Here is a 24524-nt window from a genome sequence, read left to right as displayed (position 1 = left end):
CTTTTCCAATGAGTTGGCTCTTTGCATCAGATGACCAGAGTATTGGAGCTTCAGCTTCAGCATCAGTCCTTCCAGTGAATATTCAGGGTTGATTTCCTTTAGGACTGACTGGTTTTAATGATACAAAGTGGAAATTCTGGACATTAGATTCCATGTTTTGTTACTGTTGCTGCTGTGTAGTTGCATTTGTATAGTGACTTTTCTCAACTAATTCTGTCAAGTAAATCTACTATTTGTCATGGGTAGCCAGCGAAGTCTCTACCTGGTTAGCTCAGTGGTCAGATAAATGACTGGACAGAAATTTCCTTAAGTGTCTGGAACCAATAATTGTTCAGTTGCTCAGTCATGTCTGACTCTTTTCGACCCCATGGACTGCAGCATACCAGGCTTCCCTGTCCTTCACAGTCTCCTGGAGTTTGCTCAAACTCATGTCCATTGAATCAGTGATGCCATCCAACCACTTTATCCTCTGTTGCCCCCTTCTCCTCCTGCCTTCAATCTTTTGAAGCATCAAGGTCTTTGCCAATTAGTTGACTGTTCACATCAGGTGGCCAAAGTACTAGTGCTTCAGCTTCAGCATCAGTCCTTCCAATGAACATTCAGGACTGATTTCCTTTAGCATTGACTGGTTTAATCTACCTGCTGTCCAAGGGACTCTCAGGAGTCTTCTCTAGTACCACAGTTCAAAAGCATCAATTCTTCAAAGCTCAGTCTTCTTTATGGTTCCACTCTCACATCCATACATGACTACTGGAAAAACCATAGCTTTTACTAGAGACACCTTTGCTGGCAAAGTGATGTCTCTGCTTTTCAATACGCTGTCCAGGTTTGTCATAGCTTTTATTCCAAGGAGCAAGTGTCTTTTAATTTCATAACCAATAAATCTCCATCTTTTCTAAGTGGCTCCGGGTGCATATGGGACATGCTTTGGAATTCAACTAGGCAGTTTACAACTCTGCTTTAGGCTTCAGCTGTGCACATAGCCTCAAGGTTAGCCAGAAGTGAGCACTTAGGGCTTTTTCTGGTCTTTCATGAGTATATACACAGTCCTACTTATGTTCGGGATCTTCTGTATTCTGGAAATAACGTGCTGTGCTGAGTCGCTCAGTCGTGTCTGATTCTTTGCAACCCCTATAGAATGTGTAGCCCGCCAGGCTCCTCTGTCCATGGGGATTCTCCAGGCAAGAATACTGGAGTGGGTTGCCCTGCCCTCCTCCAGGGTATTTTCTCAACCCAGTGATGAAACCCAGGTCTCCCGCATTGCAGGCAGATTCTTCACCGTCTGAGCGCCCCGTGGACATTGTATTCCCCTTTCTTCCTTTCAAGCTTTTTGGTTAGTCTATTACTTGCATCAGTTGTTCTCCATTGCCTTCGGGAAATAACTTTGAAATTACAACACTTGCCAGAACAGTCTCGGGGGCTGGGCTAACAGCCCTGGACAAGCTGTGTAGGCTTGGCAAGTGGGGTCTTCCAGGGGGTCATCAGACTGGTTAAATAATGGCAATTCTTTGCAGTGAAGGTGTTCTTCCACCGCTCCAGGTCGGGAAATATTGTTGGACGAAAGCGTGCAATAAAGCGGTGGATTCCAGGTTGGGGGCGTCTAGGCATAGCCGCGCGGCACAGCTGATCCTGGGAGAGACCAGCGGCGGGACTAGGGTAATCAAATAGTTGGGCGTTGTCACGGCAACAGACAGACGCAACGTGGATTTGAACAACCTCTGGTTTCCACGACGACTGGAGTAGCAAGGCGATGCGGTGCACCGCCCTGAAGTACAGAACCCGCCCCCGCCCTCGCCCTCGCCCCGCCCCCTCACACGCCTCCCGGCTATCGCGAGGTTTAATATCCTTTGCCACCGCAGAGGCCGACGGGAGCGGTGGCCGCGCTGAAGAGGGCCAAGATGGCGGCGGCGGCGGCTACGCTTCGCGGGGCAATGGTGGGCCCGCGGGGCGCGGGGCTGCCGGGAGCGCGGGCCCGAGGTCTGCTGTGTGGCGCGCGGCCCGGGCAGCTCCCACTGCGGACACCCCAGGTGAGCTCTGACCCTGAACCTGGCCGCCGAGCGGCCCCGCATCCCGCTGAAGGTCACCGCGGGGAGGCTCCCAGCGCGGGCTTGGCAGCGCGGGAGCGTCCTCCGCACCCGGGCCCCCGCCCCGGCCGGACCCCCGCCGCCTGCGGACCATGGGCGCCTGGGAGCAGGACTGGCCTCTACCCCTCCGAGCAGCACAAGCGCCTGGTGCCGAGCGTGGGGGGCGGCGGGGCTGGGGGCTTCCCCGGGGGTCGCGCCGAGGCCCGCTCTGGCCCCGGCCTCTCGTACTGGGCCCGCGTCCTGAAGTGACCTCAGCCTAACCTCGGCAGCTGCTTGTGACCTTGGCCTGTCCCCGCACCCTTGCTCACTTCGGCCCGATTCCAGGCCCAGGATCCAAGAGCACGCCTCACATCCCCTCCTCGAGGACGGAGCGGGTCGAGGGGTCCGCGGCGGGGAGGGCAGTGGCGCGAGGTGGCCGGAGCTGGGTGCATGAGATTCAGATCCCCAGGTAGGGCTGGGTGGTGTTCTGAAAAGCGCTGAGCGGGATTCTTGCAGGCAGTGTCCTTGTCATCGAAGTCTGGCCTGTCCCGGGGCCGGAAAGTGATTCTGTCAGCGCTGGGCATGCTGGCGGCAGGGGGTGCAGGGCTGGCAGTGGCTCTGCATTCTGCCGTGAGTGCTAGTGACCTGGAGCTGCACCCTCCCAGCTATCCGTGGTCCCACCGTGGCCTCCTCTCCTCCCTGGATCACACCAGGTGTGTGGCTGGCTGGGGGAGTTTATGGGTGAACCGGGTGGGGTGGAATCCTTGGCACCCCTGACCCCTTCTCTCTCTCCAGCATCCGGAGGGGTTTCCAGGTGTACAAGCAGGTGTGCTCCTCCTGCCACAGCATGGACTACGTGGCCTACCGCCACCTGGTGGGCGTGTGCTACACAGAGGATGAAGCCAAGGCACTGGCTGAGGAGGTGGGCACCCAGCATGCAGAGGACCCAAGGATTGGGGTTCCTGCTGTGCTGGACAGCAGGGTTGTGATGGGGCTCTCGGTGGCAGGTGGAGGTTCAGGACGGCCCCAATGAGGATGGGGAGATGTTCATGCGCCCAGGGAAGCTGTCTGACTACTTCCCCAAACCATACCCCAACCCTGAGGCTGCACGGGCAGCCAACAATGGAGCACTGCCCCCTGACCTCAGCTACATTGTGCGAGCTAGGTAAGAGGCTGCCTGCAGGGTGGTGTGGGGAGTGGGGAAGGCCCACCTCACGCCAGAGGCTGAGGATACCCCGATCTGGTCCCAGGCACGGTGGTGAGGACTACGTCTTTTCCTTGCTCACGGGCTACTGTGAGCCACCCACTGGGGTGTCGCTGCGAGAAGGCCTCTACTTCAACCCTTATTTTGCCGGCCAGGCCATTGGCATGGCCCCTCCAATCTACAATGAGGTCTTGGAGTTTGATGATGGTGAGAGGCCCCCACCCTGGGGATGGGCAGGCTGGGTCCTGTTTTCCGTTTTCTTGCCCCAAGAGGTCCTGCACCTTCCTTGGTTTGGGGCACTATATATGTGGGAGAAGACTCATGGGTCATCTTCATGCCATCTATGTACTGGAGGTGGGGGTTGGGTCTCATCCCTTTGAAGCTTTCGGCAGGGACCCCCTCGGACAGCCCTTAGACCACTTGTCCTTGACCCAGGCACCCCAGCTACCATGTCCCAGGTAGCCAAGGACGTGTGTACTTTCCTGCGCTGGGCAGCTGAACCAGAACACGACCATCGCAAACGCATGGGGCTCAAGGTGAAGGGGCTGGGCCGAGGGGCGCGGTGAGCCTGGGGACAGGCTGGGAGCTGAGCAGGGGTCCTTTCTGCCTCCCTCCTCTGAGCCTGCCTCATCCCCAGATGCTGCTGATGATGGGCTTGCTTCTGCCTCTGGTCTACGCCATGAAGCGGCATAAGTGGTCAGTCCTGAAGAGCCGAAAGCTGGCCTATCGGCCGCCCAAGTGACCCTACCCAATGTCTATTTGCTGTCCTGAGCTTCAGAGTCCTCAAGCCTGGGAGCCACACTAGGCCTGTTGAGGTCTCAGGTGCCCTCCTGGCCCAGCCCCTCTTCCTCTGGGACAAGAGGAGGAGGGGCAGGAGCTGGGGCTCCAGCTCCAGTTTTGTTCAGCGCCCACTGTGGGAATAAATTAAGTTTCTCAACACACTTACCTGAACTATTGTGTGATGGGAGTATAGGTTTGCAGGGGACTCTGGGCTTCTCGGGTATTGTTAGTGGTAAAGGACCCACCAGATGAGGGTTCAGTCCCTGGGTTGGGGAGATCCCCTGGAGAAGGGCATGGCAACCTACTCCAGTATTGCCTGGAGAATCCCACGGACAGAGGACCCTGGCGGGCTACAGTCCATGGGGCCATAAGAATCAGACACAACTGAAACAACAGCATGTGCGCCTGCGCGCGCGCACACACGCACACACACATACACACAATGGGACTGGGACCCTTGCCCTGAGAGCTCCTGGGGTGTCCAGTGTAGTATGGTCAGGATTGCCCGGCACAGACTGTTGGCTGAGAGTCCAGTCAGCACTGAATATAGGACAGAAAGCAGAGAACTAGAAAATAGCAACATTAATTAAAGTGGTGAGTACTTGGTCACAGGTGAAGAGGGGGGCCCTGCTGCAGTAACGAGTCAGTGAAACCACTTGACTTTTCATCCTGAGGGCAGCAGGGAGCCCTGGTGCATATCAACCAGGGATAGGCTGGCCTCAAGTAGGAGCTGCAGGAGTTGATCCTAGGACTGGGGGTGGCTGGGAGAGGTGGGCAGCTCTCAGCCCTGCCAGGGCAGCAGAGAGGCAGGCAGAGGCCATTGGAAGGAGCTCCTGGTCTCTTGGCTGGGCATCTGGAGGTGCTTGCTGTAAACAGGATGGTCCCCATCTCTGAAGGGATGGCCCCTCCTGGCAGTCCACAGGGCAGCTGGGAGTGGCCAGGTTTACACAGCCACGGACCTGTCAGTGGGCAAAGGGCCAGGGCGGTGCTTCTTGGCAGTGGCCTGTGACCCTGGCCCAGGGCTTTTTGCTCCAGAGCTTTTCTTGTCCCCAAACAGGGAGTGTGAGGGGCAGCAGGGTGGGAGCAGCCTACAGGAGAGGCAGCCAGGGTGGGGAGGGTGAGTGCCGAGAGGAGGGCAGGGTGTGTATCCGAAGGGCCAGCCCAGGGGTCAGCAGATGAGGTAGGTGGGGGGGGGGGGGGGGCTGCCCACCCTTGGCACTGGGGAATCGGTGCCAGGCCCCTGCGCCTTGGGACTTGCATTACAAGTGTGCTCTTTGGTAGCCTCCTGGGCTCCACTGGGAAGGCCCCACCCATCCAAGACTGCCAGGGTTCCTCTCAGTGGGCTGTCTGCCCTCCATCCTCCCAGGCTGCAGGAAGGCACAGTGAAAGGGCACATGGCCGGCTCAGAAGTGTCTTTAATGACCCCAGCGGGCAATCAGCAGAGGTTTCCTGAGAGGTTCAGGAGGGGGTCCAGGGACCTTGGGCCTGGAAGGGAAGGGCCATCCTCTCTCCGCGTGACCTGGAAGGAGGGGAAGATGGGTCATTCTGCTTGTTCTGTCCCGTCCCCTCCCTGCCTCTGCTGCTGGTACCTTTGGGAGCTGCTGGGTGGAGGCTGTGGGAAGGGGGTCCCAAGCACAGGGCCTCTGGGTGCTGCACATCTCACAGCCGGGGCGGCCTGGGGCGTTGATGAAGGTGCACGAAGGGCAGGGCCAGCCGGGCTGGGGAGGCGAGCACACGGTTGCTGCTCACCCGCTTTTAATGCCTACAGTGCGAAGGCCACCCTGCCCAGTCCCTGCTCACCTGGAGGGGGCTGGGCAGGCTAGAGTTGGCTGGCTGAGGGGTTGGGGGCAGCCCCAATGACTGCGAGAACAGGCGGCCTAGTTCCCCATCCACCTTCTGGGGGCGTTGAGGACTGTGTCCTGCAACAAAGGTGGTGAGACTCGGGACCATGGTGGGCTGCACTCCCTCCACCTTCCTCATCCCGCCCCAATCAAGGACTGACCTGGGGCTTCTCGGGGAGCTGAGAGCAGGTAGAGGAAAGCAGGGTCTCCGTCCCGCCAGACCCCATAGAAAGCAAGGCTGTGTTCAGGGACACACAGGCACCTCCCGATGACCCAGCGCTGCACAGCTGGTGGGAAGCCGAACTCTGAGAACACCTGGGGCCAGAGTGTCGGAGTGTCACCCAGGCCGCCTCCTGCCACCCCCCACCCGGGTTCCCCAGACCACATGCTCGCCTGCTCCTGGAGGGCCCTGATGGTGCAGTGGGGGTGAACCTGCAGTGAGACATGGGCAGAGGATGCAGCGTCTTCAACTGTGACCTGGAGCCTGGGCCAGAATGGAGGTCACAGGTAAGGACAGGGGACCTGAGAGGCCTGGGGGTCAGGGTGAGAAACAGGGCCCAGGCCTTACCTGATGGGGCCAGGAGGAAAGCAGGCCTCCTGGAGCTGGACCCTGAGGGCCACACGATGCTGTGCCAGGATGGCTGCTGCTTGGGCTGCTCCCTTCTCATCCCCACCCTCTACAGCCTGGGTCAGGCGCCCTGCCAGCTCTTCTGCAGGGGAAGAGAGAGCCATCGCAGCCCCACACTGGCTGCTTCCCCCGAGCCCCTCCAGCCGCCTGCCTTTACCTTTCTCCATCAAGTCTCCAGGGCTCCAAGGAAGATCCACCTTGGGTTGGGGGACCTTGGGTGTGGGCACTTCAAGGGGACTGGGCGGGGAGACAGGGTGCGTTTCTGGGCCTAGGGCTGGGGGCAAGCTGTCACTGCCTAGGAGGAAAGATGTGGGGTGGGCTGGTGGTCTCTTTGAGATCTGGCCCCCCACGGAGTACACACCCAGGCCTCTGCCCTCTCACCTCAGGCTTCCAGTACCTTTGTCTCCTCCCTCCTCACCTCAGCCCATGCCAGGGCCCTGCCTTGGCCACATTTCAAACCAGACCTTGGCCCAGTCTTGGCCCTTGCACACCCCAGAGATCCCTGCCGACTCCACTCAGAGTTACACCTGGCTCTTTCTTGGGCTCTGGAGTCCTTCTGGCCTCCTTTGCTGCCCAGTCCCACCTGCAGCCCTCCTCCACAGGGGCCAGGCCACTTCTCTTGGCCTGTACAAGCCCTCTCAGCCAGCCAGGAGGCTCCCTGGGCCTCACAGCAGAACCAGCAGAGATCTCTAGGAGTCCTGCAGTCAAGGTGGCCTCCTTTCAGGGAACTCCAACGTCTCTCCTGGCTCTGCCATCAGCACAGGGCACTCTGGGCTGCTCCCATTCCAAACAAGCCCTCTCCAGCTGGTGCTTGCCTTGAGCGTGCCACCAGCTCCCCTTCTTACCTCCTATTTGACGCCCTGCCCATGTGGTGCAGATACAGCTCCTTTGCCTCAATATTCTGAGCTGTCTGCCCATTGAGATAAGCAGGGCTCCCGAGTACCCGGCACCAGGTCTGCCTGGAATCTCGAAGGCCTTGAAGGAGTGCTTACTACAGGCACAGAATACACACGTGGTGAGCCAACCAACCAATGAATGCATGAGAGAAAAGTGCCTTTCTCCCTCTGCAGATGCTGCTGTCTGGACCTCTCTTCCATCTCACTGTGTGCTTTTTGCTCACCAGCTCAGCTGTAGCATCTGTGAACTCCTTCCCAGATGCACTGGCTGTCTGCCAGACCCTCTTCTTGTTTCTGTCTCCTAGTGACCTTGGTTGACCTTTTCTACCCCCAACTTTTCCTCTTCAGAACCCCAGCTCTTCCCACCTCCTTTCCCTCCTACATGTTTTAAGAACCTGACCACTTCTTTGCGCTTCCAAACAGGCCCTCTGCAATGTCTGTTCCTTCCAGCTTCTCAGCCATTAACTTTTGCATTCAAACCTCCAAGAAATCCAGCCAATTCCTCTCCTAAGCATCTCTGGAAACATCCTTCCTCCCTCCAGCCCTGTCTGCATCACCCATACGAATGCAAGGGTTCACCAGTCTTCAGAAGCTTGAATCTGAGCCTGTCACTCTTCCACTATCTTCCACGCTTCTGAAAGTCTGTCTTCTCACCCCAGTCCTGAGGGCCTGCGTATGCTGCCCATCCACACCTGTCTGGCACTGCAGGCTCCAGCCATTCGGTCTCTGTTCCTTTTCTCTACCTTCCTCACTCCTGGGAGTGCTCCCAGAACCCCAGTAGTGGGCTAGAGGGGCTCAGCTTTCCCCACTACTCCCCCCATCCAAGCCTGGGGGGTTGGGGCTACTCCTGCCCTCTTGCAGAACAAACACTGGCCCTGGCCTGGTGAATTTTCACTCCAGGGCACTGACCATTCTGTCCTTCCATGGTAGCATCTCGGACTAGGGCTGCCCACCGCTGAGCTTCCTGAGGGTTGGCGAAGTGCAGGTTGAGAGTCCCAGGCCCTCCCGGTGGAGGCTGCAGCTCATGCTGGCAGGGGCCTCGGACTGTGTAGGAGACTGACTCCAAGGGCCACTCCAAACTGACCTGAGGAAAGGGAGAGTCCAGGCTCAGTGCGTTCCCCAGCACATACTGCATGATAATCAAAGGAATACGAGGTAACGTTTGTCGATTACTTACAAACGTCCTAAGCCTTTTACTCGTGTTACTTTATGAAACCCTCACAGTAATCCGACAAAGGAAGTACTAGCATCATCCCCATTTTACAGACAAGGAAACAGAAACAAGTAAAAGATAACGGCACACGGCTAGCAAACGGAAGAGTGTGGCTTCAGGCTCAGAGGCCAGGCCGCGCGCCCCCGCCGGCCCCACTCACCGCCCCGGGGCCCCCGCCCAGCATCTCCAGCCGGAAGCGCCCTGGTCGCTCGGGGTCCGCACTCAGCTGCAGCTTCCGCAGCTGGGCCTCCACGTCCAGGCCGGCGCCCAGCGGCCTTACCGCGGCATGCACGGCCAGCAGCACTGCGGCCGAGCCGGAGTCCGAGCCCGCGGCCGAGCCGCCCGCCGGCGGCGCCATCTCCGGTCCGGCCCCCGCACTGCCCCCCCGAGCCCGCTTCCGTGGACTTGGGTCGCTGAACGCCTACACCGGCCGGAAACTATAACCACGAGCCTGGGGTTCCGGGCGCTGCCCGAGCGTCGTAGCCGTCTGCCGCTCCCGCTTAGCCAACGATGGCACTTCGCCCGAAGGTCTCCCGACACAAGCGGGTGAGGCTGGGCTTGCAGGCCTGTACTTCAGGCAGAGCGTCAGAGACGCCAGCACCGGCCACGACTGGAAGGCCCTAAAGGCTCGGGTTGGGGCTGAGCTCGGCGGTCCTTGTGAACCCAGCATCTGGCTCCCAAGCCGAACGCTGCTCCGGAGACCCTTCTGGGCCGCAGCCCACCTCCCGCCGCTCACCCGGTTGCCGCGGCCCACCCACACCTCACTAGTCCACTGCCCCTCCGGGGAACTGGGAAGCCACAGGGGGCGGAGCCGCGAGGGCCGCGGCCAATGAGCGCTAGGGCGGGAGGCGGGTTCGCACGGCCGAGAAGATGACTGACAGGGGTCGTACCCAGTAGGGGCGGACATCGGGACTGAACGGCGGATGCCGCCCCCAATGACTGTGCGAGCTCCCGGTTCCAACCGGCTGGAGCGGGCCATTCAGACGCGTGGGGCCGGGCCTGGCAGACGCTTGTTGTTGTCCGGCTCGGGGAGGCAGAGGTCGTTTGCTCGCTTGCTCGGGCCCTCTGTGGCGGTCGGCGGACAGGTCGGTCGCGATAGTAGGGCACCGTGCAGGGGCGAAGATATGTCGCGGTGGCAGCCCGCCGGGGCCGGCAGGGCCGGGAGTAACGGGACGTCGCCGCGGAGCTTCTTCCCCCGGATACAGTGCGGCCCGAGCGGAGGCCGCGGCGCCTCCGCCCGTTCTTGAGGAGCCCGCGCCGCGCGAGGCCCACCCCGCCTTCTCAGCCCATCCACGCCCACCACGCCCATCGACCTGACCCTGCCGAGTCTGGCCCGGCTCGATTGAGCGCGGCGCAAGCAGGTAGGTGTACGCCCTGTGCCCGGCGGCGACCCGGGCTGTCCGGACTACAGTGCCCAGTGGGCTTCGCGCCGGCGCGCATGCGCGCACTCCGGGGCGCACGGCCGCCTGGGACGCGTAGTTCCTGCGCCCCGGTTGGGGTTTTCCCCGGGACCCGGCGGACGCTGGAGCGCCCTAGCGGCCTGTGTGGCCGACACTCCGGGAGCCTCGGGGCCTCTCTCCGCCCTCTCTCATACTTTTGAAGGAAACCGGAGGAGCTCATGGGTTTCCTGTCTCCCTCACTAAAAAGCCGTCTGTAGAACAGGGAAAAGCGCCGCGTCCAGGTGACGGCAGAGCCGAGCCCCAGACGTCCTGGTTCCTTACCGGGAGCGGGTTTTCACTCTGGCCGGAGGGGAACTGCAGGAGTCACGCCCCTTCGCGGACTCCCAGGGCCCTTCTCGGTGGGATGGAGAGTGTTGAGGGAGAGACTAACCGAGTATCCCCGGGGTTAGCAGGATCCCCAGTGGGTCCCCCATCCTGGCCGAAGAACTCCTGTGAGGTGCAGGAGGTGTAGCTGAGCTGGGCCTAGACTTGCCGATCTTACCGTCTCACCTGCCAGTGCTGAAGGGCTGGAAGCAGGTTTCAGGAGGGGCCCAAGTTGTTCACAGCAGCGCCTCTTACTGCGAGGAGGGCTGAAAGTGGAACCCCACGGGCCAGATTCCCATGGACTGATCTTGGTCCTCAGGCAGCACTAGCCTCTGGAGCACAGACCCCTCCCCGAGGACATGAAGCTGCTGGAGAACTCCAGCTTCGAGGCCATCAACTCGCAGCTGACCGTGGAGACAGGAGATGCACACATCATTGGCAGGTGAGGTTGTGGCTCTGGGGGCTGGCCTCTTGGAGGCCACTCTGCACTGGTTCTGGTTGAGCTTGGGAGGTGGCATGCTCCACAGTCCTGCCTGCGTCTCTAGGATTGAGAGCTACTCGTGTAAGATGGCAGGTGACGACAAGCACATGTTCAAGCAGTTCTGCCAGGAGGGCCAGCCACATGTGCTGGAGGCACTGTCCCCACCCCAGACCTCGGGCCTCAGCCCCAGCAGGTGAGCAGGGGCAGGGCCTGCCTACGGGGGACTGGCGAGTGGGCCAGCACTGGGCTGACACTTATCTCTGTGCAGACTGAGTAAGAGCCAAGGCGGCGAGGATGAGGGCCCCCTCAGCGACAAGTGCAGCCGCAAGACCCTCTTCTACCTGATTGCCACACTCAATGAGTCCTTCCGGCCGGACTACGACTTCAGCACAGCCCGCAGCCATGAGTTCAGCCGGGAGCCCAGCCTTAGCTGGGTGAGGGTGGGGTCGGGGAAGGGACCTGCAGGCCCACAGCCATCCCAGGTGTCCTCCCTAACTTAGCGTGCTCAGCCCGGTTCATTCCTGTTTCCCGGCTCCTTGTCAGCCCCGACTGTGACCATCCTAGGTGGTGAACGCAGTCAACTGCAGCCTGTTCTCGGCCGTTCGGGAGGACTTCAAGGCCCTGAAGCCGCAACTGTGGAACGCGGTGGATGAGGAGATCTGCCTGGCTGAATGTGACATCTACAGGTAGGCCTACGTCCCTGCACGGGGCAGGGGTCCTGGGTCTCCGTGACACTGGGACTTCACACCATATCTCATCCCCCACTCCCCAGCTACAACCCAGACTTGGACTCGGACCCTTTCGGGGAAGATGGCAGCCTCTGGTCCTTCAACTACTTCTTCTACAACAAGCGGCTGAAACGGATTGTTTTCTTCAGCTGCCGCTCTATCAGGTTGGCTGACAGGTTGTCTCCCTCCCTCCCCTACCTCCCCGTTTGGCCCACACACCTTTTCCCCACCCCATTCCTAATTTTCTCCTTATTGGACATCCTCCCTGGAGTCAGCAGTAGGCTGAGGGCAGGCGATTTTAAGACTGGTCTCCCCTCCCTTCAGTGGATCCACCTACACTCCCTCGGAGGCAGGCAACGAGCTGGACATGGAGCTCGGGGAGGAAGAAGAGGAGGAGGAAGAGAGTGGAGGTGGAGGCAGCGAGGGTGGGCCCGAGGAGACGGGCGCCGTGGAGGAGGACAGGTGCGGGGCCGCCCAGCAGCCTCCCTCCATGGCCCTGGGGCGGGCGGGGTGGGGTGAGGCCGGGCCGCCTCTGCCTGGGCTCCTGGGTGTGGGCTCCTCAGCTCACTGCTCACCACCCTTTGTGCAGGGTCCCGGTGATCTGTATGTGAAGAGGAGAAACAGAGGCCCTAGCTTCACCCAGCTTCGAACAGTGCCTGGACCTGCCCACCTGAGGGCCCAGGTCCCGGCGCTGCCACAGCACCAGCCCACCCCAGGCCATGCCTGCCTAGCCCTTGGCTCTAGCCTGTGGCTGTCCACTCACCCCCACAGGCTGCTACTGCCCATACTATGGCTGGACTAGACAGCACAGGGCCTGGTGGGAAGAGCCACTGCCCTGCTCACACGAACTGATACAGGCAGGGGCAGCTGGACCGCAGAGTTTATTTTTGTATTTTGTGTGGGGTCAGGCCTGGGTCTTCACACTCCAGCCTAAAGGGCCGGAGACCCAGCAAGTGGTCCCAGGGGTCATCTGCCCACTTGTACCCCCCACCTTGCCCATTGGGCAGCGTGCACTGAGTGTCACTTTGCTGCAGCTGGTTTGTTTCCAATAAAAGTTTCTGTGACTTAGTGTGGACCTAGACTCACGAGGTGGGGCGGGGCCTGCGTCAAGGGCGGGGCCTGCTGCGGCTGGTATCCTAGCAACGGTCTTATGGGCGGTTGAGCCGCCTGGACCCGCCGGTTTTGAAATGGAGTCGGAAGTGTTGGGTGCAAGCAACCCCTCTACAGTAGAAGGCGACCACCTGATTCTAGACCAAGACCCATATGAGGCCGACATCTACGAAGTCCCGGACCCGGGGTTCCTCAAGGAAGAGAGGGGTGAGGTGGCCTGGGCTGACTGAGGCCCAGGTTCTGTCCTTGGGGAATGCAGCGCTCCCTGGGCAGTCTCCTAACTGGGCAGGGCTCCTAGAAGGGCCCTTGGCTGCCCAGGACCTCCAGAGTTAGGGGCCCAAGACCACACTGACGGCTTCCACTGCCGGTTCGCAGGGTCATCATTTTCGGAGCCGGCCCCACAGCTTTTTACCAACAACTCGCGGTGGCAGAACATCGCTCTGAGTGCCCGTGCCCGCCAGCTGTGGCTGCTCCTGCGCACAGGCCTGCAGACCGTTGTGGAAAAGGTGCGGCTCGGCCTTGGCATCTGTGTCAAGGCCTCTTTGCTGACCTGGCTCTTCCCCTAGGGGTCCCCAGTAGGATCCCAGCCGGGGACCTCTTGGCACCCCTAGACAGGTGCCCTGCCTACCCCCAACCCCTGGCCCCCACCAAGTTCACTGCAGTCTTGTTGATCCTGGCCCATAGGAAAAGAGAGCTGAGCTGCACGTGGCGCGCTTGACGCACGGGCTGGAACCCTTGCGGCGCCTGGAGGTGGCAGCTGGGCTGTGTTCGGTGGCACAGGACCCCGTGGGCAGACGCTTCGTGGTGCTGGATGGTGCAGGCTGCCTGCACCTGCACAGAGAGGATGGCTGGGCACAAGAGAAGCTGCTGGCTCCAGTTGCACTTACAGGGCTAGTGGCGGTGCTGGGCCCGCTGGGTACTGTGGGCCGCTTTGTGGGCTGGGGCCCAGTGGGGCTGGCCATACTAAGGTCCGACCTTAGCCTACTGTGGCTGAGTAAGCCAGGGGAGCACAGGGTGCCGGGCCGTGAGCCCATCTGCTGCCTGCCGGTGCCAGATCCCGGACTGCTGCTGGTGGCGGAGGCAGGCAGAAGCCTGGTGCTCTGGAAGTTCCGTTCAGGGGGCCGCTGCCTGGTTCCCCACGGGTCACCTCTGCAGCTACCACCAAGCATCTCGGGTGCACTTGCGCGTCTGGCTCTGGGGCCTCGGCCTCCCCATCACGACCCATGCTGCTTCGCAGCCTATGGCTCAGCTGTGCTCACCTTTGATCTGCAAACCTGGGCTCTCACAGATGTGCATCGGAATCTGCACAAAACGTGAGGGGGGCCCAGGGACGGGTGAGGGAGGGCGGAAATCATGAGGCGAGGCTGAGACGGAAATCCAGTGCAGAGATGGCAGGTGGGCAAATGCGCGTGCATACACACGGCAGTCCACACACACACACACACACACACACACACACACACACACACTGCAGTTCTGAGTCCACCCGGCCACACACACACACACACACACTGCAGTTCTGAGTCCACCCGGCCACACACACACACACACACTGCAGTTCTGAGTCCACCCGGACACACACACACACACACACACACTGCAGTTCTGAGTCCACCCGGACACACACACACACACACACTGCAGTTCTGAGTCCACCCGGACACACACACACACACACACACACACACACACACTGCAGTTCTGAGTCCACCCAGCCACACACACACACACACACACACACACACGGCAGTTCTGAGTCCACCCGGACACACACACACACGGCAGTTCTGAGTCCACCCGGACACACACACACACACACACACACACACACGGCAGTTCTGAGTCCACCCGGCCTACCTCTCACTCCTCAGCACTATCTTTGACCTGGCGTACTGTAGAGAGGTAGAGGCCATGGTGACAGCTTCCCAGGACAGCACGGTGAAAGTGTGGGAGGCTGACTGGCAGATCCGGATGGTGTTCGTGGGACACAGAGGTACGCTGGGCCACGGTGGCTCCTGAAGCTTGGTCTCCCTCCACCCTGGGGATGGCCCTCTGCCCTCAAGAGCCCCTGGCACAGAATGTCTGCTGCTTCCTTGCCAAGCTTCTCCACCCTGGCCGCGACCCTGACCCAAGGCTCCCCTTTCCTCGGTCCCTGGGACGCAGGAGTGACACGCGCCCCTCCCGCAGGCCCAGTGACCGCGGTGGCCGTGCTCCCGAACACGGCCCTGGTGGTGTCGGCTTCACAGGACGGGACGCTGCGCACATGGGACCTGCAGGCAGCGGCGCAGGTGGGTGAGGTGGCGCTCACCTGCTGGGGCCGCGGCGTGCCGACGGAGAGTGTGAGCCGTCTGCTGGCCCCCGCCGGCCTGGGCTGGCCCTTGCTCTCCTTGGGGGCCCGCAGCGTGGGGCTATGGCGTGCGAGGGAGCTCTACTCGCCATTGGCGCAGCTGTCTGCGCCGGTGCTCCACCTGCAGTTGGCGCCGGCGCTGCCCAAGCCCACCGCCCCGCACGCGGCGCTGCCCGCGCGCCTGGTGTGCGCCTGCACCGACGGCTCGGTCTACCTGGTGTCGGTCTCTGGCGGACGCACCGTGAGTGCGCTTCTGCTGGAGCCCGAGGACTGCGCGGCCGCCGTGGCCTACTGCCTGCCTCGCGAGGCGCTGTGGGTGCTGACGCGCACCGGACACCTGCTGTGTGCCAACGCAGCACGCTCCCCAATGCGGGTGCTGCACCGCCTGTGCCCGCCGCCGCCACCTGAGCCCCAGCCCTGCTGCCTGCACCTCTACAGCCACCTCACAGACCCCGCCAGCGCGTTCACCAACTGGGAGATAGTGTGCCAGTACAAGGGCGAGCTATGCCGCAGCGACGTGGCCTGGGCCTGGAAGGACAAGAACCGGTGGGTGCCGCAGCCAGCCGGGGCTGGGCAAGGCAACCGGACCCGTGCCAACGGGCTGTGGTCGCCAATAGGTACCTGCCCGTGGTGGGGCACACCGATGGCACCCTGTCCGTACTCGAGTTGCGCTCCTCGAAGACAGTCTTCCGGACGGAAGCACACAGCCCAGGGCCCGTCACTGCCATCGCATCCACCTGGAACAGCATCGTGTCCTCTGGTCGGTACCTCTCCCCCTCCCCCGCCACACCGCCGGGGACTCCTTCCCTCCCCAGAGGCGCCACCGTGGCTCCTGCCCGCACAGGGGGAGACCTGACTGTGAAGATGTGGCGCGTCTTCCCCTACGCCGAGGAGAGCCTGAGCCCCTTGCGCACCTTCTGCTGCTGCCACCCAGCAGTGGTGCTCTGCGCCCTCGGCAACCGCGTCACCGTGGGCTTCGAGGACCCGAACAGCGCCACCTACGGCCTGGTGCAGTTTGGCCTGGGCAGCAGCCCTCGCTATGATCACCGGCCCCAGGACGACCCTACGGACCACATCACTGGTGAGGGGGCAGGGCCGAGGGGAAGCCCAGGCCTCCAGATGGCTCTGGGCCTTAAAGCTGAGCTCCGGCCCCCAGGCCTGTGCTGCTGTCCCACGCTCAAGCTGTATGCCTGTTCCAGCCTGGACCACACCATCCGCATCTGGACAGCGGAGAACAAGCTGCTGCGGTGGGCTGGGGAGGGGTGGGGGCGGGGAGCAGCTGCCTGGGTTTCCCACCTCTGCCCTACCAGAGCTGGGCAGCTGGAGGGGGTGCAGGGATGGCCGGGGACTTGCCTCTGCTCCTGCCTTGGTGTTCTACTCAGAGAAGCAGGGCTGGACTCCCACTCTGAACCCCCCTCCAGGCTCCTACATCTGAACGGTGCCCCTCAGGCCCTGACCTTCTGCAGCAACAATGGGGACCTGGTCCTGGCGCTGGGCTCCCGCCTCTGCCTGCTGGACCACAGACTCTACCTGCCCACATCTTACCTGCTTAAGGTGTGCAGTGAACACAGGTGGGCGGGGCAGGGCTGCTGTGGGCAGATGAGCTGCCAAGGCCAGGGCTCCAGGCTCCTTTCCCTGTTCAGAAGCTGTGCCAAGAGGTCCCTGATGGGGTGGATGACCCTCCACTGCCGCTGGCCAGCCAGGAGTCACTGACCTCAGCCCAGCTACAGAGGCTCGCCAACCTGCGTGGGGCGGCCAGCCTCAGGTCTGCTGAGAGGCCTGGCTGAACTGTCCCAGAGGCCCCCACCCGGCTCCCCTGGGTCAGGGCCTGGCCATATGCCCCCACAGGAGACCCCAGAGCTCCCAGGCCCCTCGGCCAATCACCGCAAGCCCATCCCAGCCCTGACTGTTCGTGGTTGCCCACCAGGGGCCTAGCCGCCCAGCTCGGGGCCCGGCCCAGCCTCTGCCCTACCCTGCTGGCAGTGCCGTCTGTGTCCCACCTGTGCCCCTCTCTGTCTGCAGCACAGCCTTATGTTTCATCCATCGCCAGACAACAGCTCCTCAGCAGCCAGTGTCGGAGGAGGTGGGGTGGCTCCCGGTGCCCCCCCAGCCCCCAAGCTCAGGACCCTCCCGTTCGGTCCCTGGGGCAGGCCTGGGGTCCCTGCACCTATCTGGGTGGCACATGACAAGCCTCAAGGAAGAGTGAGCTGACCCCTGACCCCCACCCCAGGACTTGGAAGCCCTGGTTGCCCGGGACCAAGACCTTCAGCAATTGAGACTGGGGCTGGAGAGCCCGGCAGCCCGGCCCCAGCTGACTTGGCAGCAGCGCCAGCAGGCCTTTGATAACTACCTACATCTGATCTACGGCCCGGGCATGCTGGTGAGCGTGGGGCCTCCCCGGACCTCCTTGTGCCCTGGGCCTCTGACCTGCCCGTGTGCCCTGCCCCCCAGGGTCTGGATTCTGAAGCACAGCCCCAGCAGCAGTGGGGCACGGTGGCCCTTGCAGTGGAGAGAGAGACCTGGGACCCGAGTGCCCAGCCCAGAGATGGCCCTGCTCTCGGGGGCACTGAAGCCCCACCACTGCAGGACGTAGGGACCCTGGGCAGGCGCTTTGCCCGCCCTCCCCGAGTCCCCTTGCCTCTCCCACCCACCTACCGGAGGGTGCACAGCAGAGCATCCCAGGTGAGGCCTCCCACTCCTCCCACCCCTGCCTTCACCTCATGATTCCTGCCCCCCACCCTCTGACTCCTCCTTCTGACCCAGCTACTGGCCCTGTCCTCCCTGAGCTGCGAGCTGGGCCTCGGTCTGGACCTGCAGCTGCAGCGGGACAGGCTCAGCGAGAAGCCTCTGGTCTGGGATCCTCTGCCCCCCGACCTGGGGCAGAGCAGGGTGAGGACCTGGTGGGAGAGGCTGCCCCGGGGGCGGAGCTGCAGGGACACTGGAGCCCAGGCCTCTGTCCCCCACGCAGACCTCCCTGCTGCTGCAGAGGCGGCCCCAGGAGCTGCTCTCCAACTGCAGGGGCTTCTTCCCTGCCACCATCCATCCTTACAAGGTGAGAGCCCCAGACTGCGCTAGGGGCGCCTTCCTCCGCAGGGCGCCCTTCTTGGGGACCCCATCTTCCCCTGGCTGCGCACCTTTGTGCCAACTCTGCCTTGAGAGCCAGGCCCACCCGCACCCCCCACCCCCAGCCCAGTTTCACAGCTGCTGCTCGCACTCTGGGAACCAGCTGCCAGAGGGTCAGGACGCTGGACCAGGCTCTAGGGAGGCCAGAGTCTCTGCCGCCTGCCCTGCCTGCAGCCGCTCCCAGCGAGTGTTGGGGGCAGGGCCTCTGGACTGAGCGTGGGAGACCGTCGTCCTGCCCCCAGGGGAGCAGAGTCACCGGGAGCCGCCTCCCCACTCTGCCCCTCCCCCCATGCCCAGACAGACCCAGCTGCTCTCCGACACTCGCGTCTGGCATTCCCCACTGAACCTTCTAGCTGCTACTCCATCTACCCAAGCCTCCAGTATGCCCCCGGGGGCTCCTACTGCCCCCCTCCCTTATTTTCTTCTTGGCTGCTGTGCGTGGCTTGTAGAATCTTAGTTCCCTGGCCAGGGATTGAACCCTGGCCCCGGGCAGTGAGAGGGAAGTCCCTCCTATCGCCCTGGGCTGATCCGGTGCAGAACTTGTGGGTGTCAGGGCTCCCAAAGACTAGCTTCACCCGGACTTCCCGTCTCGGCCACCACAGCGGACAGTACTCTGCCTGCCCTTCTGCCTGACTCTGGGAGGTTCTATCTTCCTGACTGGGGTCGTGAACAGGGCTGTGAGCCTGGCTCAGCTCCCGGACATGGAGCTGGTGCCGGCTAGGGTGGTCTCTGGGGTAGGTGGAGTTCAGGCTGTCAGCCCGGCCCGCTGTGCCCTGCCCTCAGTACTGGCGGTGGCCCATCCGCTTCCCGGGCTTCGTGCCCAATTCGGTGGTGCTGCAGCAGATGTGGTCGCCCGAGGAGGTCAGCGGCCTTGGAGCCCTCTGGGGCAGCCGCGAGAGCAAGGTGAGGCAAGCGGCGGGGCGGGGTCTGCGGGAGGGCGGGCCCCCTCCCCCTTCGCCGGCCCGCGGCCGGGGCCTGACTCTCACCTCTGCAGCAGCGCAGGGGCCACGATGACCTGTGGCTGGCGCGGGGCATCAGGCGGCGCCGCACCAAGAAGCAGCAGCAGAAGTTGATCCAGTGGCTGAGGGACGAGGAGGACGAGGACGAGGAGGAGCCGGACCTGGACTGGGCCTTGGAGCCCCCAAGTCCCCCGCATAGGCTGCCCTCTGACCCGCTGCTGGTGCCCATGAGGCCGCAGGCGCTGGTAGGCGTCAGAGGCTGGGCTGGGCGGCGGCGCAGGGGTGGCCTAGGGAGGCAGGGTCTGCAGCCGCTGCCGCTGCTGCCCCTAGAGCGCCAAGGACCCTATCCTGAGCCTCAAGGGCGCCCATGAGGACACCGCCGGGACCGAGACCTACGTTCACCGCCCCCAGTTCCACTATGCACAGTTGCTCTGGGAGCAGCACTACGGGCGTCTGCCGAAGTTTCTGCAGTTCTTCGTTGAGCAGAACTGGTTCAAAAAGCTCTTCCCCATCTTCACCCTTCAGGTTCGGGGGAGTCTCGGAAGCGCGGACTCGGGGGGTGGGAGCAGGGAGGCTGGAGCACCAGGGATGACAACAGGGGGCGGGGCTCGGCAGGCCTACCCCGAGATGGGCACGGTGGAGGGCCTGGCCTCCGCGTTCATGGACCTACTGGAGGAGGCCTCCTGGGCTGACCGTGTGCACGTGCTGCGCGCGCTGCTGCGGCTGCTACCGGACCTCAGCAGAGAGTTTTGTAGCCGGCTGCAGGGCACCCTCCTGCGCTTGCTCAACCTGGAGCAGCCCCCCAGCCTGCAGGTGAGCGCCTTGCCCCGGACCAGCCCGGCCCCGCCCCGCCCCGCCCCGCCCCAGGCGTGGGGCACCGATCTCTCTCCACCTGTGCTCAGGACCGGGTCCAGAAGCAGTTTGTGATGCTGGCGCTGCAGCTGCTCCTGGCATGCTCTCTGGAGTCCCGCGAGGTGGTGCTGGAGCTGATGTCCTACTTCCTCTACTCACCAGCCCCCTGCTGGTGAGTCCTGCTCCAGCTGGCCCTCCCCACTGTGGGAGGCCACCCACAAACCTCCCGCACCTGCCCCAGGCCAGAGCTCAGGAAGCTGCTGGACGGACTCGGCCTTCAGGACCCGCAGGGCTTCCTGTTCAAGGAGATGATGACCTGGGTCCAGGGCCCAGACCCTGAGTCCAAGGCCACACTGCGCAGGCGCTGCTGCCAGAAGCTGGAGGAGATGATCCAGCAGCTGCAGGTCTAGGCAGGCAGGGTGGGGGCAGGGCCAGGTGGCCAGCCCATGGAGCCTCTTGTCTTCTCCCCAGGCTTTCCCCAAGTCCGGGGGTGGAGGGTGGTGAGGAATGGGGGGAGGGAGCCAGGCGAGGTCAGCAGGCTCCTCTCCCTACTCCCACTCTGTGCCTCCTCTGTCCTCCCCTACCCTGTCCCCATCTCCCAGATCTTCCTACCTGCCCAGGAGGAGGGGACAGTGGGGTCTCTGCCTTGGACCCTGGTGCACCCTCCCCTGACCGCCTCTCCTGCAGGTGGAGACCATGCAGCTGTCTGTAGGCAAGTTGTCAGAGGTGCTGCCCAAGGTCTCAGAGACCTCAGGACTTCACCCCCCTTCTAAGAAGGCCCTGTCGCAGATCTCGATGCTCTCTGGGGCAGCAGGTCACGTGTCTGTGACATCCTCCAACGTCTCCCAGACACCCTCTCTGGTGGTCTCACCAGGGGTGTCAGACTTGACCGCCCTGGAGCCCCAGGCCCAGCAGATGCTGGCACAGCCGCATTTTTCGAGGACCTGTCGTGCGCTGTCAGAGACCCTGACGTGCTTCTGCCTCCAGCCTGAGGTCTTCTTGCGGTCCTCCGCACCCGCCATACTGCCGCATGAGATGCTGCCTCGTGAGATGCCGCCCTGTGAGATGCTGCCTCTGGCGCAGATGGTCTGGTCACAGTCCAAAATGCTGGACCTGGGGCCCATTGATGCACTCAACTTCTTTTGCGAGCAGCAGCGCATTCGGCAGCAGGGGCCCCTGCCCGAGGAGCCCTACAGCCCGCCCCCAGGCTCTCCCCCACCCCCGCAGGTTCATGGCATAGTGCTGCCACGGTCCCCAGATCCCCAGTGAGTAGGCCACGGGCTCCGGGGTGAGGCTGGGGCAGAGCCTGTTTGGCGTGGCTGAGGCGCTAGCTCAGCCAAGCCCACCTCCCCACCCGACAGGCACGACCGCATCCTCCGGCTTCAGGAGGCTAGGGTCCAGAGGCCTCCCATGAGACTGAGGGGTGAGTGGGGTCAGGGATGGAAATCGGACCCCGGCCCAGCCCAGTTCCCGCCGAGCATCCGCCCCACACCACGGTCTCACCATCCTGCCGGCCCCCCAGGCCGAATGTTGTCCCAGCTCTCGGCAAACCACTCCCTGGACCGAACCATCCGCATACTGAAGCTGCCACTGCCTCGGGTGGAACTGCAGCCTTTCCCCCCAGACTGGCCCAGGTCCACCCGTCCGCTGCCCCCACGGCTCCTGCAGCCTGCTCTGCAGCGCTACTTTCTGCCAGATGACACCAACCCTGACAGCTACCGCTAACCCAGCGAGTGGCCCTGGCCCGGCCCTGACTCCCCCTTCTCTCCAACATGGAGTCAAGACATGGCTCTCCAGCCAGCTGTTTGCCCCAGCTAAGGCTCAGGGCTGGAATAAAGTCCAGAGGCCATAACCCACACACTGGATGCCACCTTCACCTTTGGGGGCCACTGAGGTGGGTAGGGGGTCTGGTGTGTGGTGAACCTGCTGGTGGCCAGTTGCCCGTGTGAGGCATGTGTAGGGGCCTGGTGGGGTCTGGGGTGGGACAGGATCTGGGCTGGGGTCAGCACATGTTGAGCAGTGTTCCTGGTGGGGGTGCGTTTGTCTGCCCAGAGAAGGAACCCACAGCACAGGCATGTCCCTGCTCAGGCACTTAGCCAACCTTTCCTTGTTAGTTACTGGGGTCAGGATGGGCAGGAGATACCAACAGGTGGGCCAGGGAGAGGGGAAGGTCTGGGTGGTGGCAGGTATGTGTGGGAGAACCTGTAGTCGTTCGATGCAGATGAAACCAGGAATGGTCGGAGCTTTGCTACCTCTAGGCTGGAAAGGAGAAGACTGAGGAAGGGGCCCTGCATGTTTTACCCACAAAGCAGTAAAGGGGTAGTGTGTCCTCTGGATCTTTCCCCTCAGTCACCAGGGGACGGACCTTGTCTGGGAAGTGCAGGGTCTCAGAGGGCCTCAGCCTTCTTCTGCACTGCCATGACCTCACAGGGCCCTGCCCCAGCCCCCACCGGGCCCACGTGTGCACTGGCTGTCAGGACGCGTGTGTGAAGGGCCAGTGCTAGCTCTTCACGTCCTGCTGCTGGGAGGCCTGAGCAACGACTTCTTTCCTGCACTGTCAGCCTCTGACTTTTGACGTTCCTTCTCAATGGTTGTGTGGTTAAAATTGGCTGCTCACACCTTCCCCCCAAACCCCTACCTGTATGGGGTCTTGTTATGGGGCTTCTGCTGGCCAGCACTTGGATGTTTTTCAGTACATGATGTTCCTTGGGGGCTCAGACAGCAAAGAATCTGCCTGCAATGCAGGAGACCCCGGTTCAGTCCCTGGGTTGGGATGATCCCCTGGAGAAGGGAATGGCTATCCACTCTAGTACACTTGCCTGGAGAATTCCATGGACAGGGGAGCCTAGCAGGCCACAATCCATAGGATCGAAAAGAGTCGGACACAACTGAGTGACTAACACTTTCACTTTTGGGCTTCCCTAGTGGCTCAGATGGGAAAGAATCTGCCCACAATGTGGGAGACCTGGGTTTGATCCCTGGGTTGGGAAGATCCCCTGAAGAAGGGAGTGGCAACTCACTCCAGTATTCTTGCCTGGAGAATTCCATAGGCAGAAGAGCCTGGCAGGCTACAGTCCATTGGGTTACAAAGAGTCATACACAACTGAAAGACTAACACACAGCACACACGATGTTTTTATAAAGCGGAACTGCGCCCCCTAAAACAAGGATTGGGAGGCCCGTGGTAGCCTGCTTCTACTGGTTCAAATTATGGTTCAAATTATAGAAGCAATAAATGCTTTAAAAAATACAAACATGGGAATTCTGATGGTCCACTGGCTAGGACTCTGCTCTCTCACTGCCAAGGGTAAGGGTTCAATCCCTGGTAAAGGAACTAAGATCACACAAGCCGTGCAGTACGGCCCAAAATTAAACAGTTAAATGTCAATTTTGTGATATGTATATTACAACTATTTACAAAAGTTAATACACCACAAACCATGGACTTTAGATGGATGATCTGTTAGGGTATGTTGATTTTCTCTCATGTGTGCTAGTCACTCGGTAGGACACTCAGTCTTACCTGACTCTGCCACTCCATGGACCATAGCTCACTAGGCTCCTCTGTCCATGGAACTCCATGTTGAATTCTCTCTCAACACATAACCAGATGGAACTAGGCCTGCCCCTGATGCACAGGAAGCCCACCTGCGAACACTGGGTTGTGGCGGAGGGTGTAGGGTTCGGGCAGTTGCCCATCAGGGAGAACAGGCAGCTCACGTTCAAAAGATCCGAGCTCCTCAAGGCTTTCAGGGGAAGGTTTTAAAGACAGCGTGAGGAAGAACGTCATGGGTTTCATGATTACGTTGCACACAGTTCTCTGACTGGTTGATAGCGAGGTGGGGTCACTGCAGGCAGCCTTATCAATTTTCAGGTTCCAGTTGGTCTGGGGACTAAGTGCTGGTGGTCAGCATGCAGTTAACTTCTTCCACCAGCAGGGGGTTTTGGTATCTGCAAAACCACTCCATGGCTATTGCTCAGGTTATTACTTCTAGCCTTTGTGTAGAAGTCCTTGCTTTGGTTTTATGGCTAAACTATTACTACTTTGTCTTGTGTGACTGCTTTTGTCTTTGCATTTTCTCACTTCTCAGATAATTTTGCTCACTGGAACTTGGGGAAGGCCTAGGAGGCTAAAGCTCTTCTACAGAGGTGGGGGACATTCCAGTGGGGGAGGGGGGTCTATCCCCCTAGGAAGGCCCTACAGAGTCCTGTTTGATTTCAAATAAAGCTATTTTAAAAAACACACAGAAACCTCCTTGAAGGGGCTTCCACTGACCAAATTGAGGACAACTTGAGGATCAAGATAATGACAGTAAAGTATTATATTTCTTTGAATAAACTAGGAATACATGTGTCTTCTTTGATATAAATAGATAAAGAGAAAGCTTTTTTCCCTACAATAAATGATAAAATTAGAAAAGAGCCACTTGGCAACCATCACGGTAATAACTAATTCAGAGAAAAAAACAATACATGCAAAAACTAGGGCGCGAAATTTATTTGAGAAACAGTGTGTTCACACAGCCTCAAAGTAGC

The 24524-nt window shown here is 61.2% G+C and overlaps 4 protein-coding genes across 8 annotated transcripts; 3 read left to right on the top strand and 1 right to left on the bottom strand.

The window, feature by feature from the left end:
* Nucleotides 1–1849: 1849 nt before the first annotated feature.
* Nucleotides 1850–4208, top strand: LOC122679261 (cytochrome c1, heme protein, mitochondrial). The gene is made up of 7 exons (XM_043879778.1): nt 1850–2027; nt 2580–2776; nt 2859–2985; nt 3071–3228; nt 3314–3474; nt 3703–3803; nt 3905–4208. Exons 1-7 carry the CDS (start codon nt 1899–1901, stop codon nt 4007–4009), a joined length of 978 nt encoding a protein of 325 aa, XP_043735713.1. The 5' UTR covers nt 1850–1898; the 3' UTR covers nt 4010–4208.
* Nucleotides 4209–5444: 1236 nt separating this feature from the next.
* Nucleotides 5445–9420, bottom strand: SHARPIN (SHANK associated RH domain interactor). 5 transcript variants are annotated; one of them, XM_043879743.1, is made up of 9 exons: nt 8786–9420; nt 8322–8496; nt 6674–6811; nt 6457–6598; nt 6282–6372; nt 6050–6203; nt 5848–5966; nt 5637–5765; nt 5445–5566 (listed from the first exon to the last, which is right to left on the bottom strand). In XM_043879743.1, the coding sequence occupies exons 1-9, from the start codon at nt 8981–8983 to the stop codon at nt 5483–5485; spliced, it is 1230 nt and encodes a 409-aa protein (XP_043735678.1). In that variant the 5' UTR covers nt 8984–9420; the 3' UTR covers nt 5445–5482. The 5 variants fall into 5 exon arrangements, with proteins under 5 accessions (XP_043735678.1, XP_043735679.1, XP_043735680.1 ...); XM_043879744.1 differs by having other exon boundaries at nt 8906–9412; XM_043879745.1 differs by lacking the exon at nt 5637–5765.
* Nucleotides 9421–9830: 410 nt separating this feature from the next.
* Nucleotides 9831–12666, top strand: MAF1 (MAF1 homolog, negative regulator of RNA polymerase III). The gene is made up of 8 exons (XM_043879785.1): nt 9831–9986; nt 10708–10830; nt 10934–11062; nt 11138–11303; nt 11434–11555; nt 11642–11761; nt 11922–12059; nt 12187–12666. Exons 2-8 carry the CDS (start codon nt 10748–10750, stop codon nt 12206–12208), a joined length of 780 nt encoding a protein of 259 aa, XP_043735720.1. The 5' UTR covers nt 9831–9986; nt 10708–10747; the 3' UTR covers nt 12209–12666.
* A 111-nt stretch (nt 12667–12777) lies between these two features.
* On the top strand, nt 12778–22083 carry WDR97 (WD repeat domain 97). Its single transcript, XM_043879809.1, is given in 22 exon segments — nt 12778–12914; nt 13083–13213; nt 13392–14020; nt 14579–14700; nt 14895–15600; nt 15672–15814; nt 15899–16135; nt 16211–16608; nt 16698–16819; nt 17077–17434; nt 17506–17736; nt 17818–17943; nt 18023–18106; nt 18961–19080; nt 19172–19381; nt 19467–19661; nt 19752–19949; nt 20039–20160; nt 20230–20392; nt 20676–21253; nt 21350–21411; nt 21511–22083. Coding segments are annotated over 22 exon segments (5268 nt in total). The 5' UTR covers nt 12778–12784; the 3' UTR covers nt 21714–22083.
* Nucleotides 22084–24524: the final 2441 nt, after the last annotated feature.

This window comes from Cervus elaphus, chromosome 21 (genome assembly GCF_910594005.1).
Source record: "Cervus elaphus chromosome 21, mCerEla1.1, whole genome shotgun sequence".
In the NCBI taxonomy this organism is placed as follows: Eukaryota; Metazoa; Chordata; class Mammalia; order Artiodactyla; family Cervidae; genus Cervus; species Cervus elaphus.
Note: the sequence above shows the minus strand (reverse complement) of the source record. Positions and strands in the feature narration are given on the sequence as shown.

What these genes read in the sequence shown, in the direction of transcription:
- MAF1 (XM_043879785.1), top strand. Translation starts at nt 10,748, where the DNA reads ATGAAGCTGCTGGAGAACTCCAGCTTCGAGGCCATCAACTCGCAGCTG. An exon ending in GATGCACACATCATTGGCAG is followed by an intron (nt 10,831 to 10,933) that starts GTGAGGTTGTGG and finishes CTGCGTCTCTAG; the next exon opens with GATTGAGAGCTACTCGTGTA. An exon ending in TCGGGCCTCAGCCCCAGCAG is followed by an intron (nt 11,063 to 11,137) that starts GTGAGCAGGGGC and finishes ATCTCTGTGCAG; the next exon opens with ACTGAGTAAGAGCCAAGGCG.
- LOC122679261 (XM_043879778.1), top strand. Translation starts at nt 1,899, where the DNA reads ATGGCGGCGGCGGCGGCTACGCTTCGCGGGGCAATGGTGGGCCCGCGG. An exon ending in TCCTCCCTGGATCACACCAG is followed by an intron (nt 2,777 to 2,858) that starts GTGTGTGGCTGG and finishes CTCTCTCTCCAG; the next exon opens with CATCCGGAGGGGTTTCCAGG. An exon ending in GGTCTTGGAGTTTGATGATG is followed by an intron (nt 3,475 to 3,702) that starts GTGAGAGGCCCC and finishes TCCTTGACCCAG; the next exon opens with GCACCCCAGCTACCATGTCC.
- SHARPIN (XM_043879743.1), bottom strand. Translation starts at nt 8,983, where the DNA reads ATGGCGCCGCCGGCGGGCGGCTCGGCCGCGGGCTCGGACTCCGGCTCG. An exon ending in TTTCCTCCTGGCCCCATCAG is followed by an intron (nt 6,373 to 6,456) that starts GTAAGGCCTGGG and finishes ATTCTGGCCCAG; the next exon opens with GCTCCAGGTCACAGTTGAAG. An exon ending in CCACCCAGCAGCTCCCAAAG is followed by an intron (nt 5,567 to 5,636) that starts GTACCAGCAGCA and finishes CCCTCCTTCCAG; the next exon opens with GTCACGCGGAGAGAGGATGG.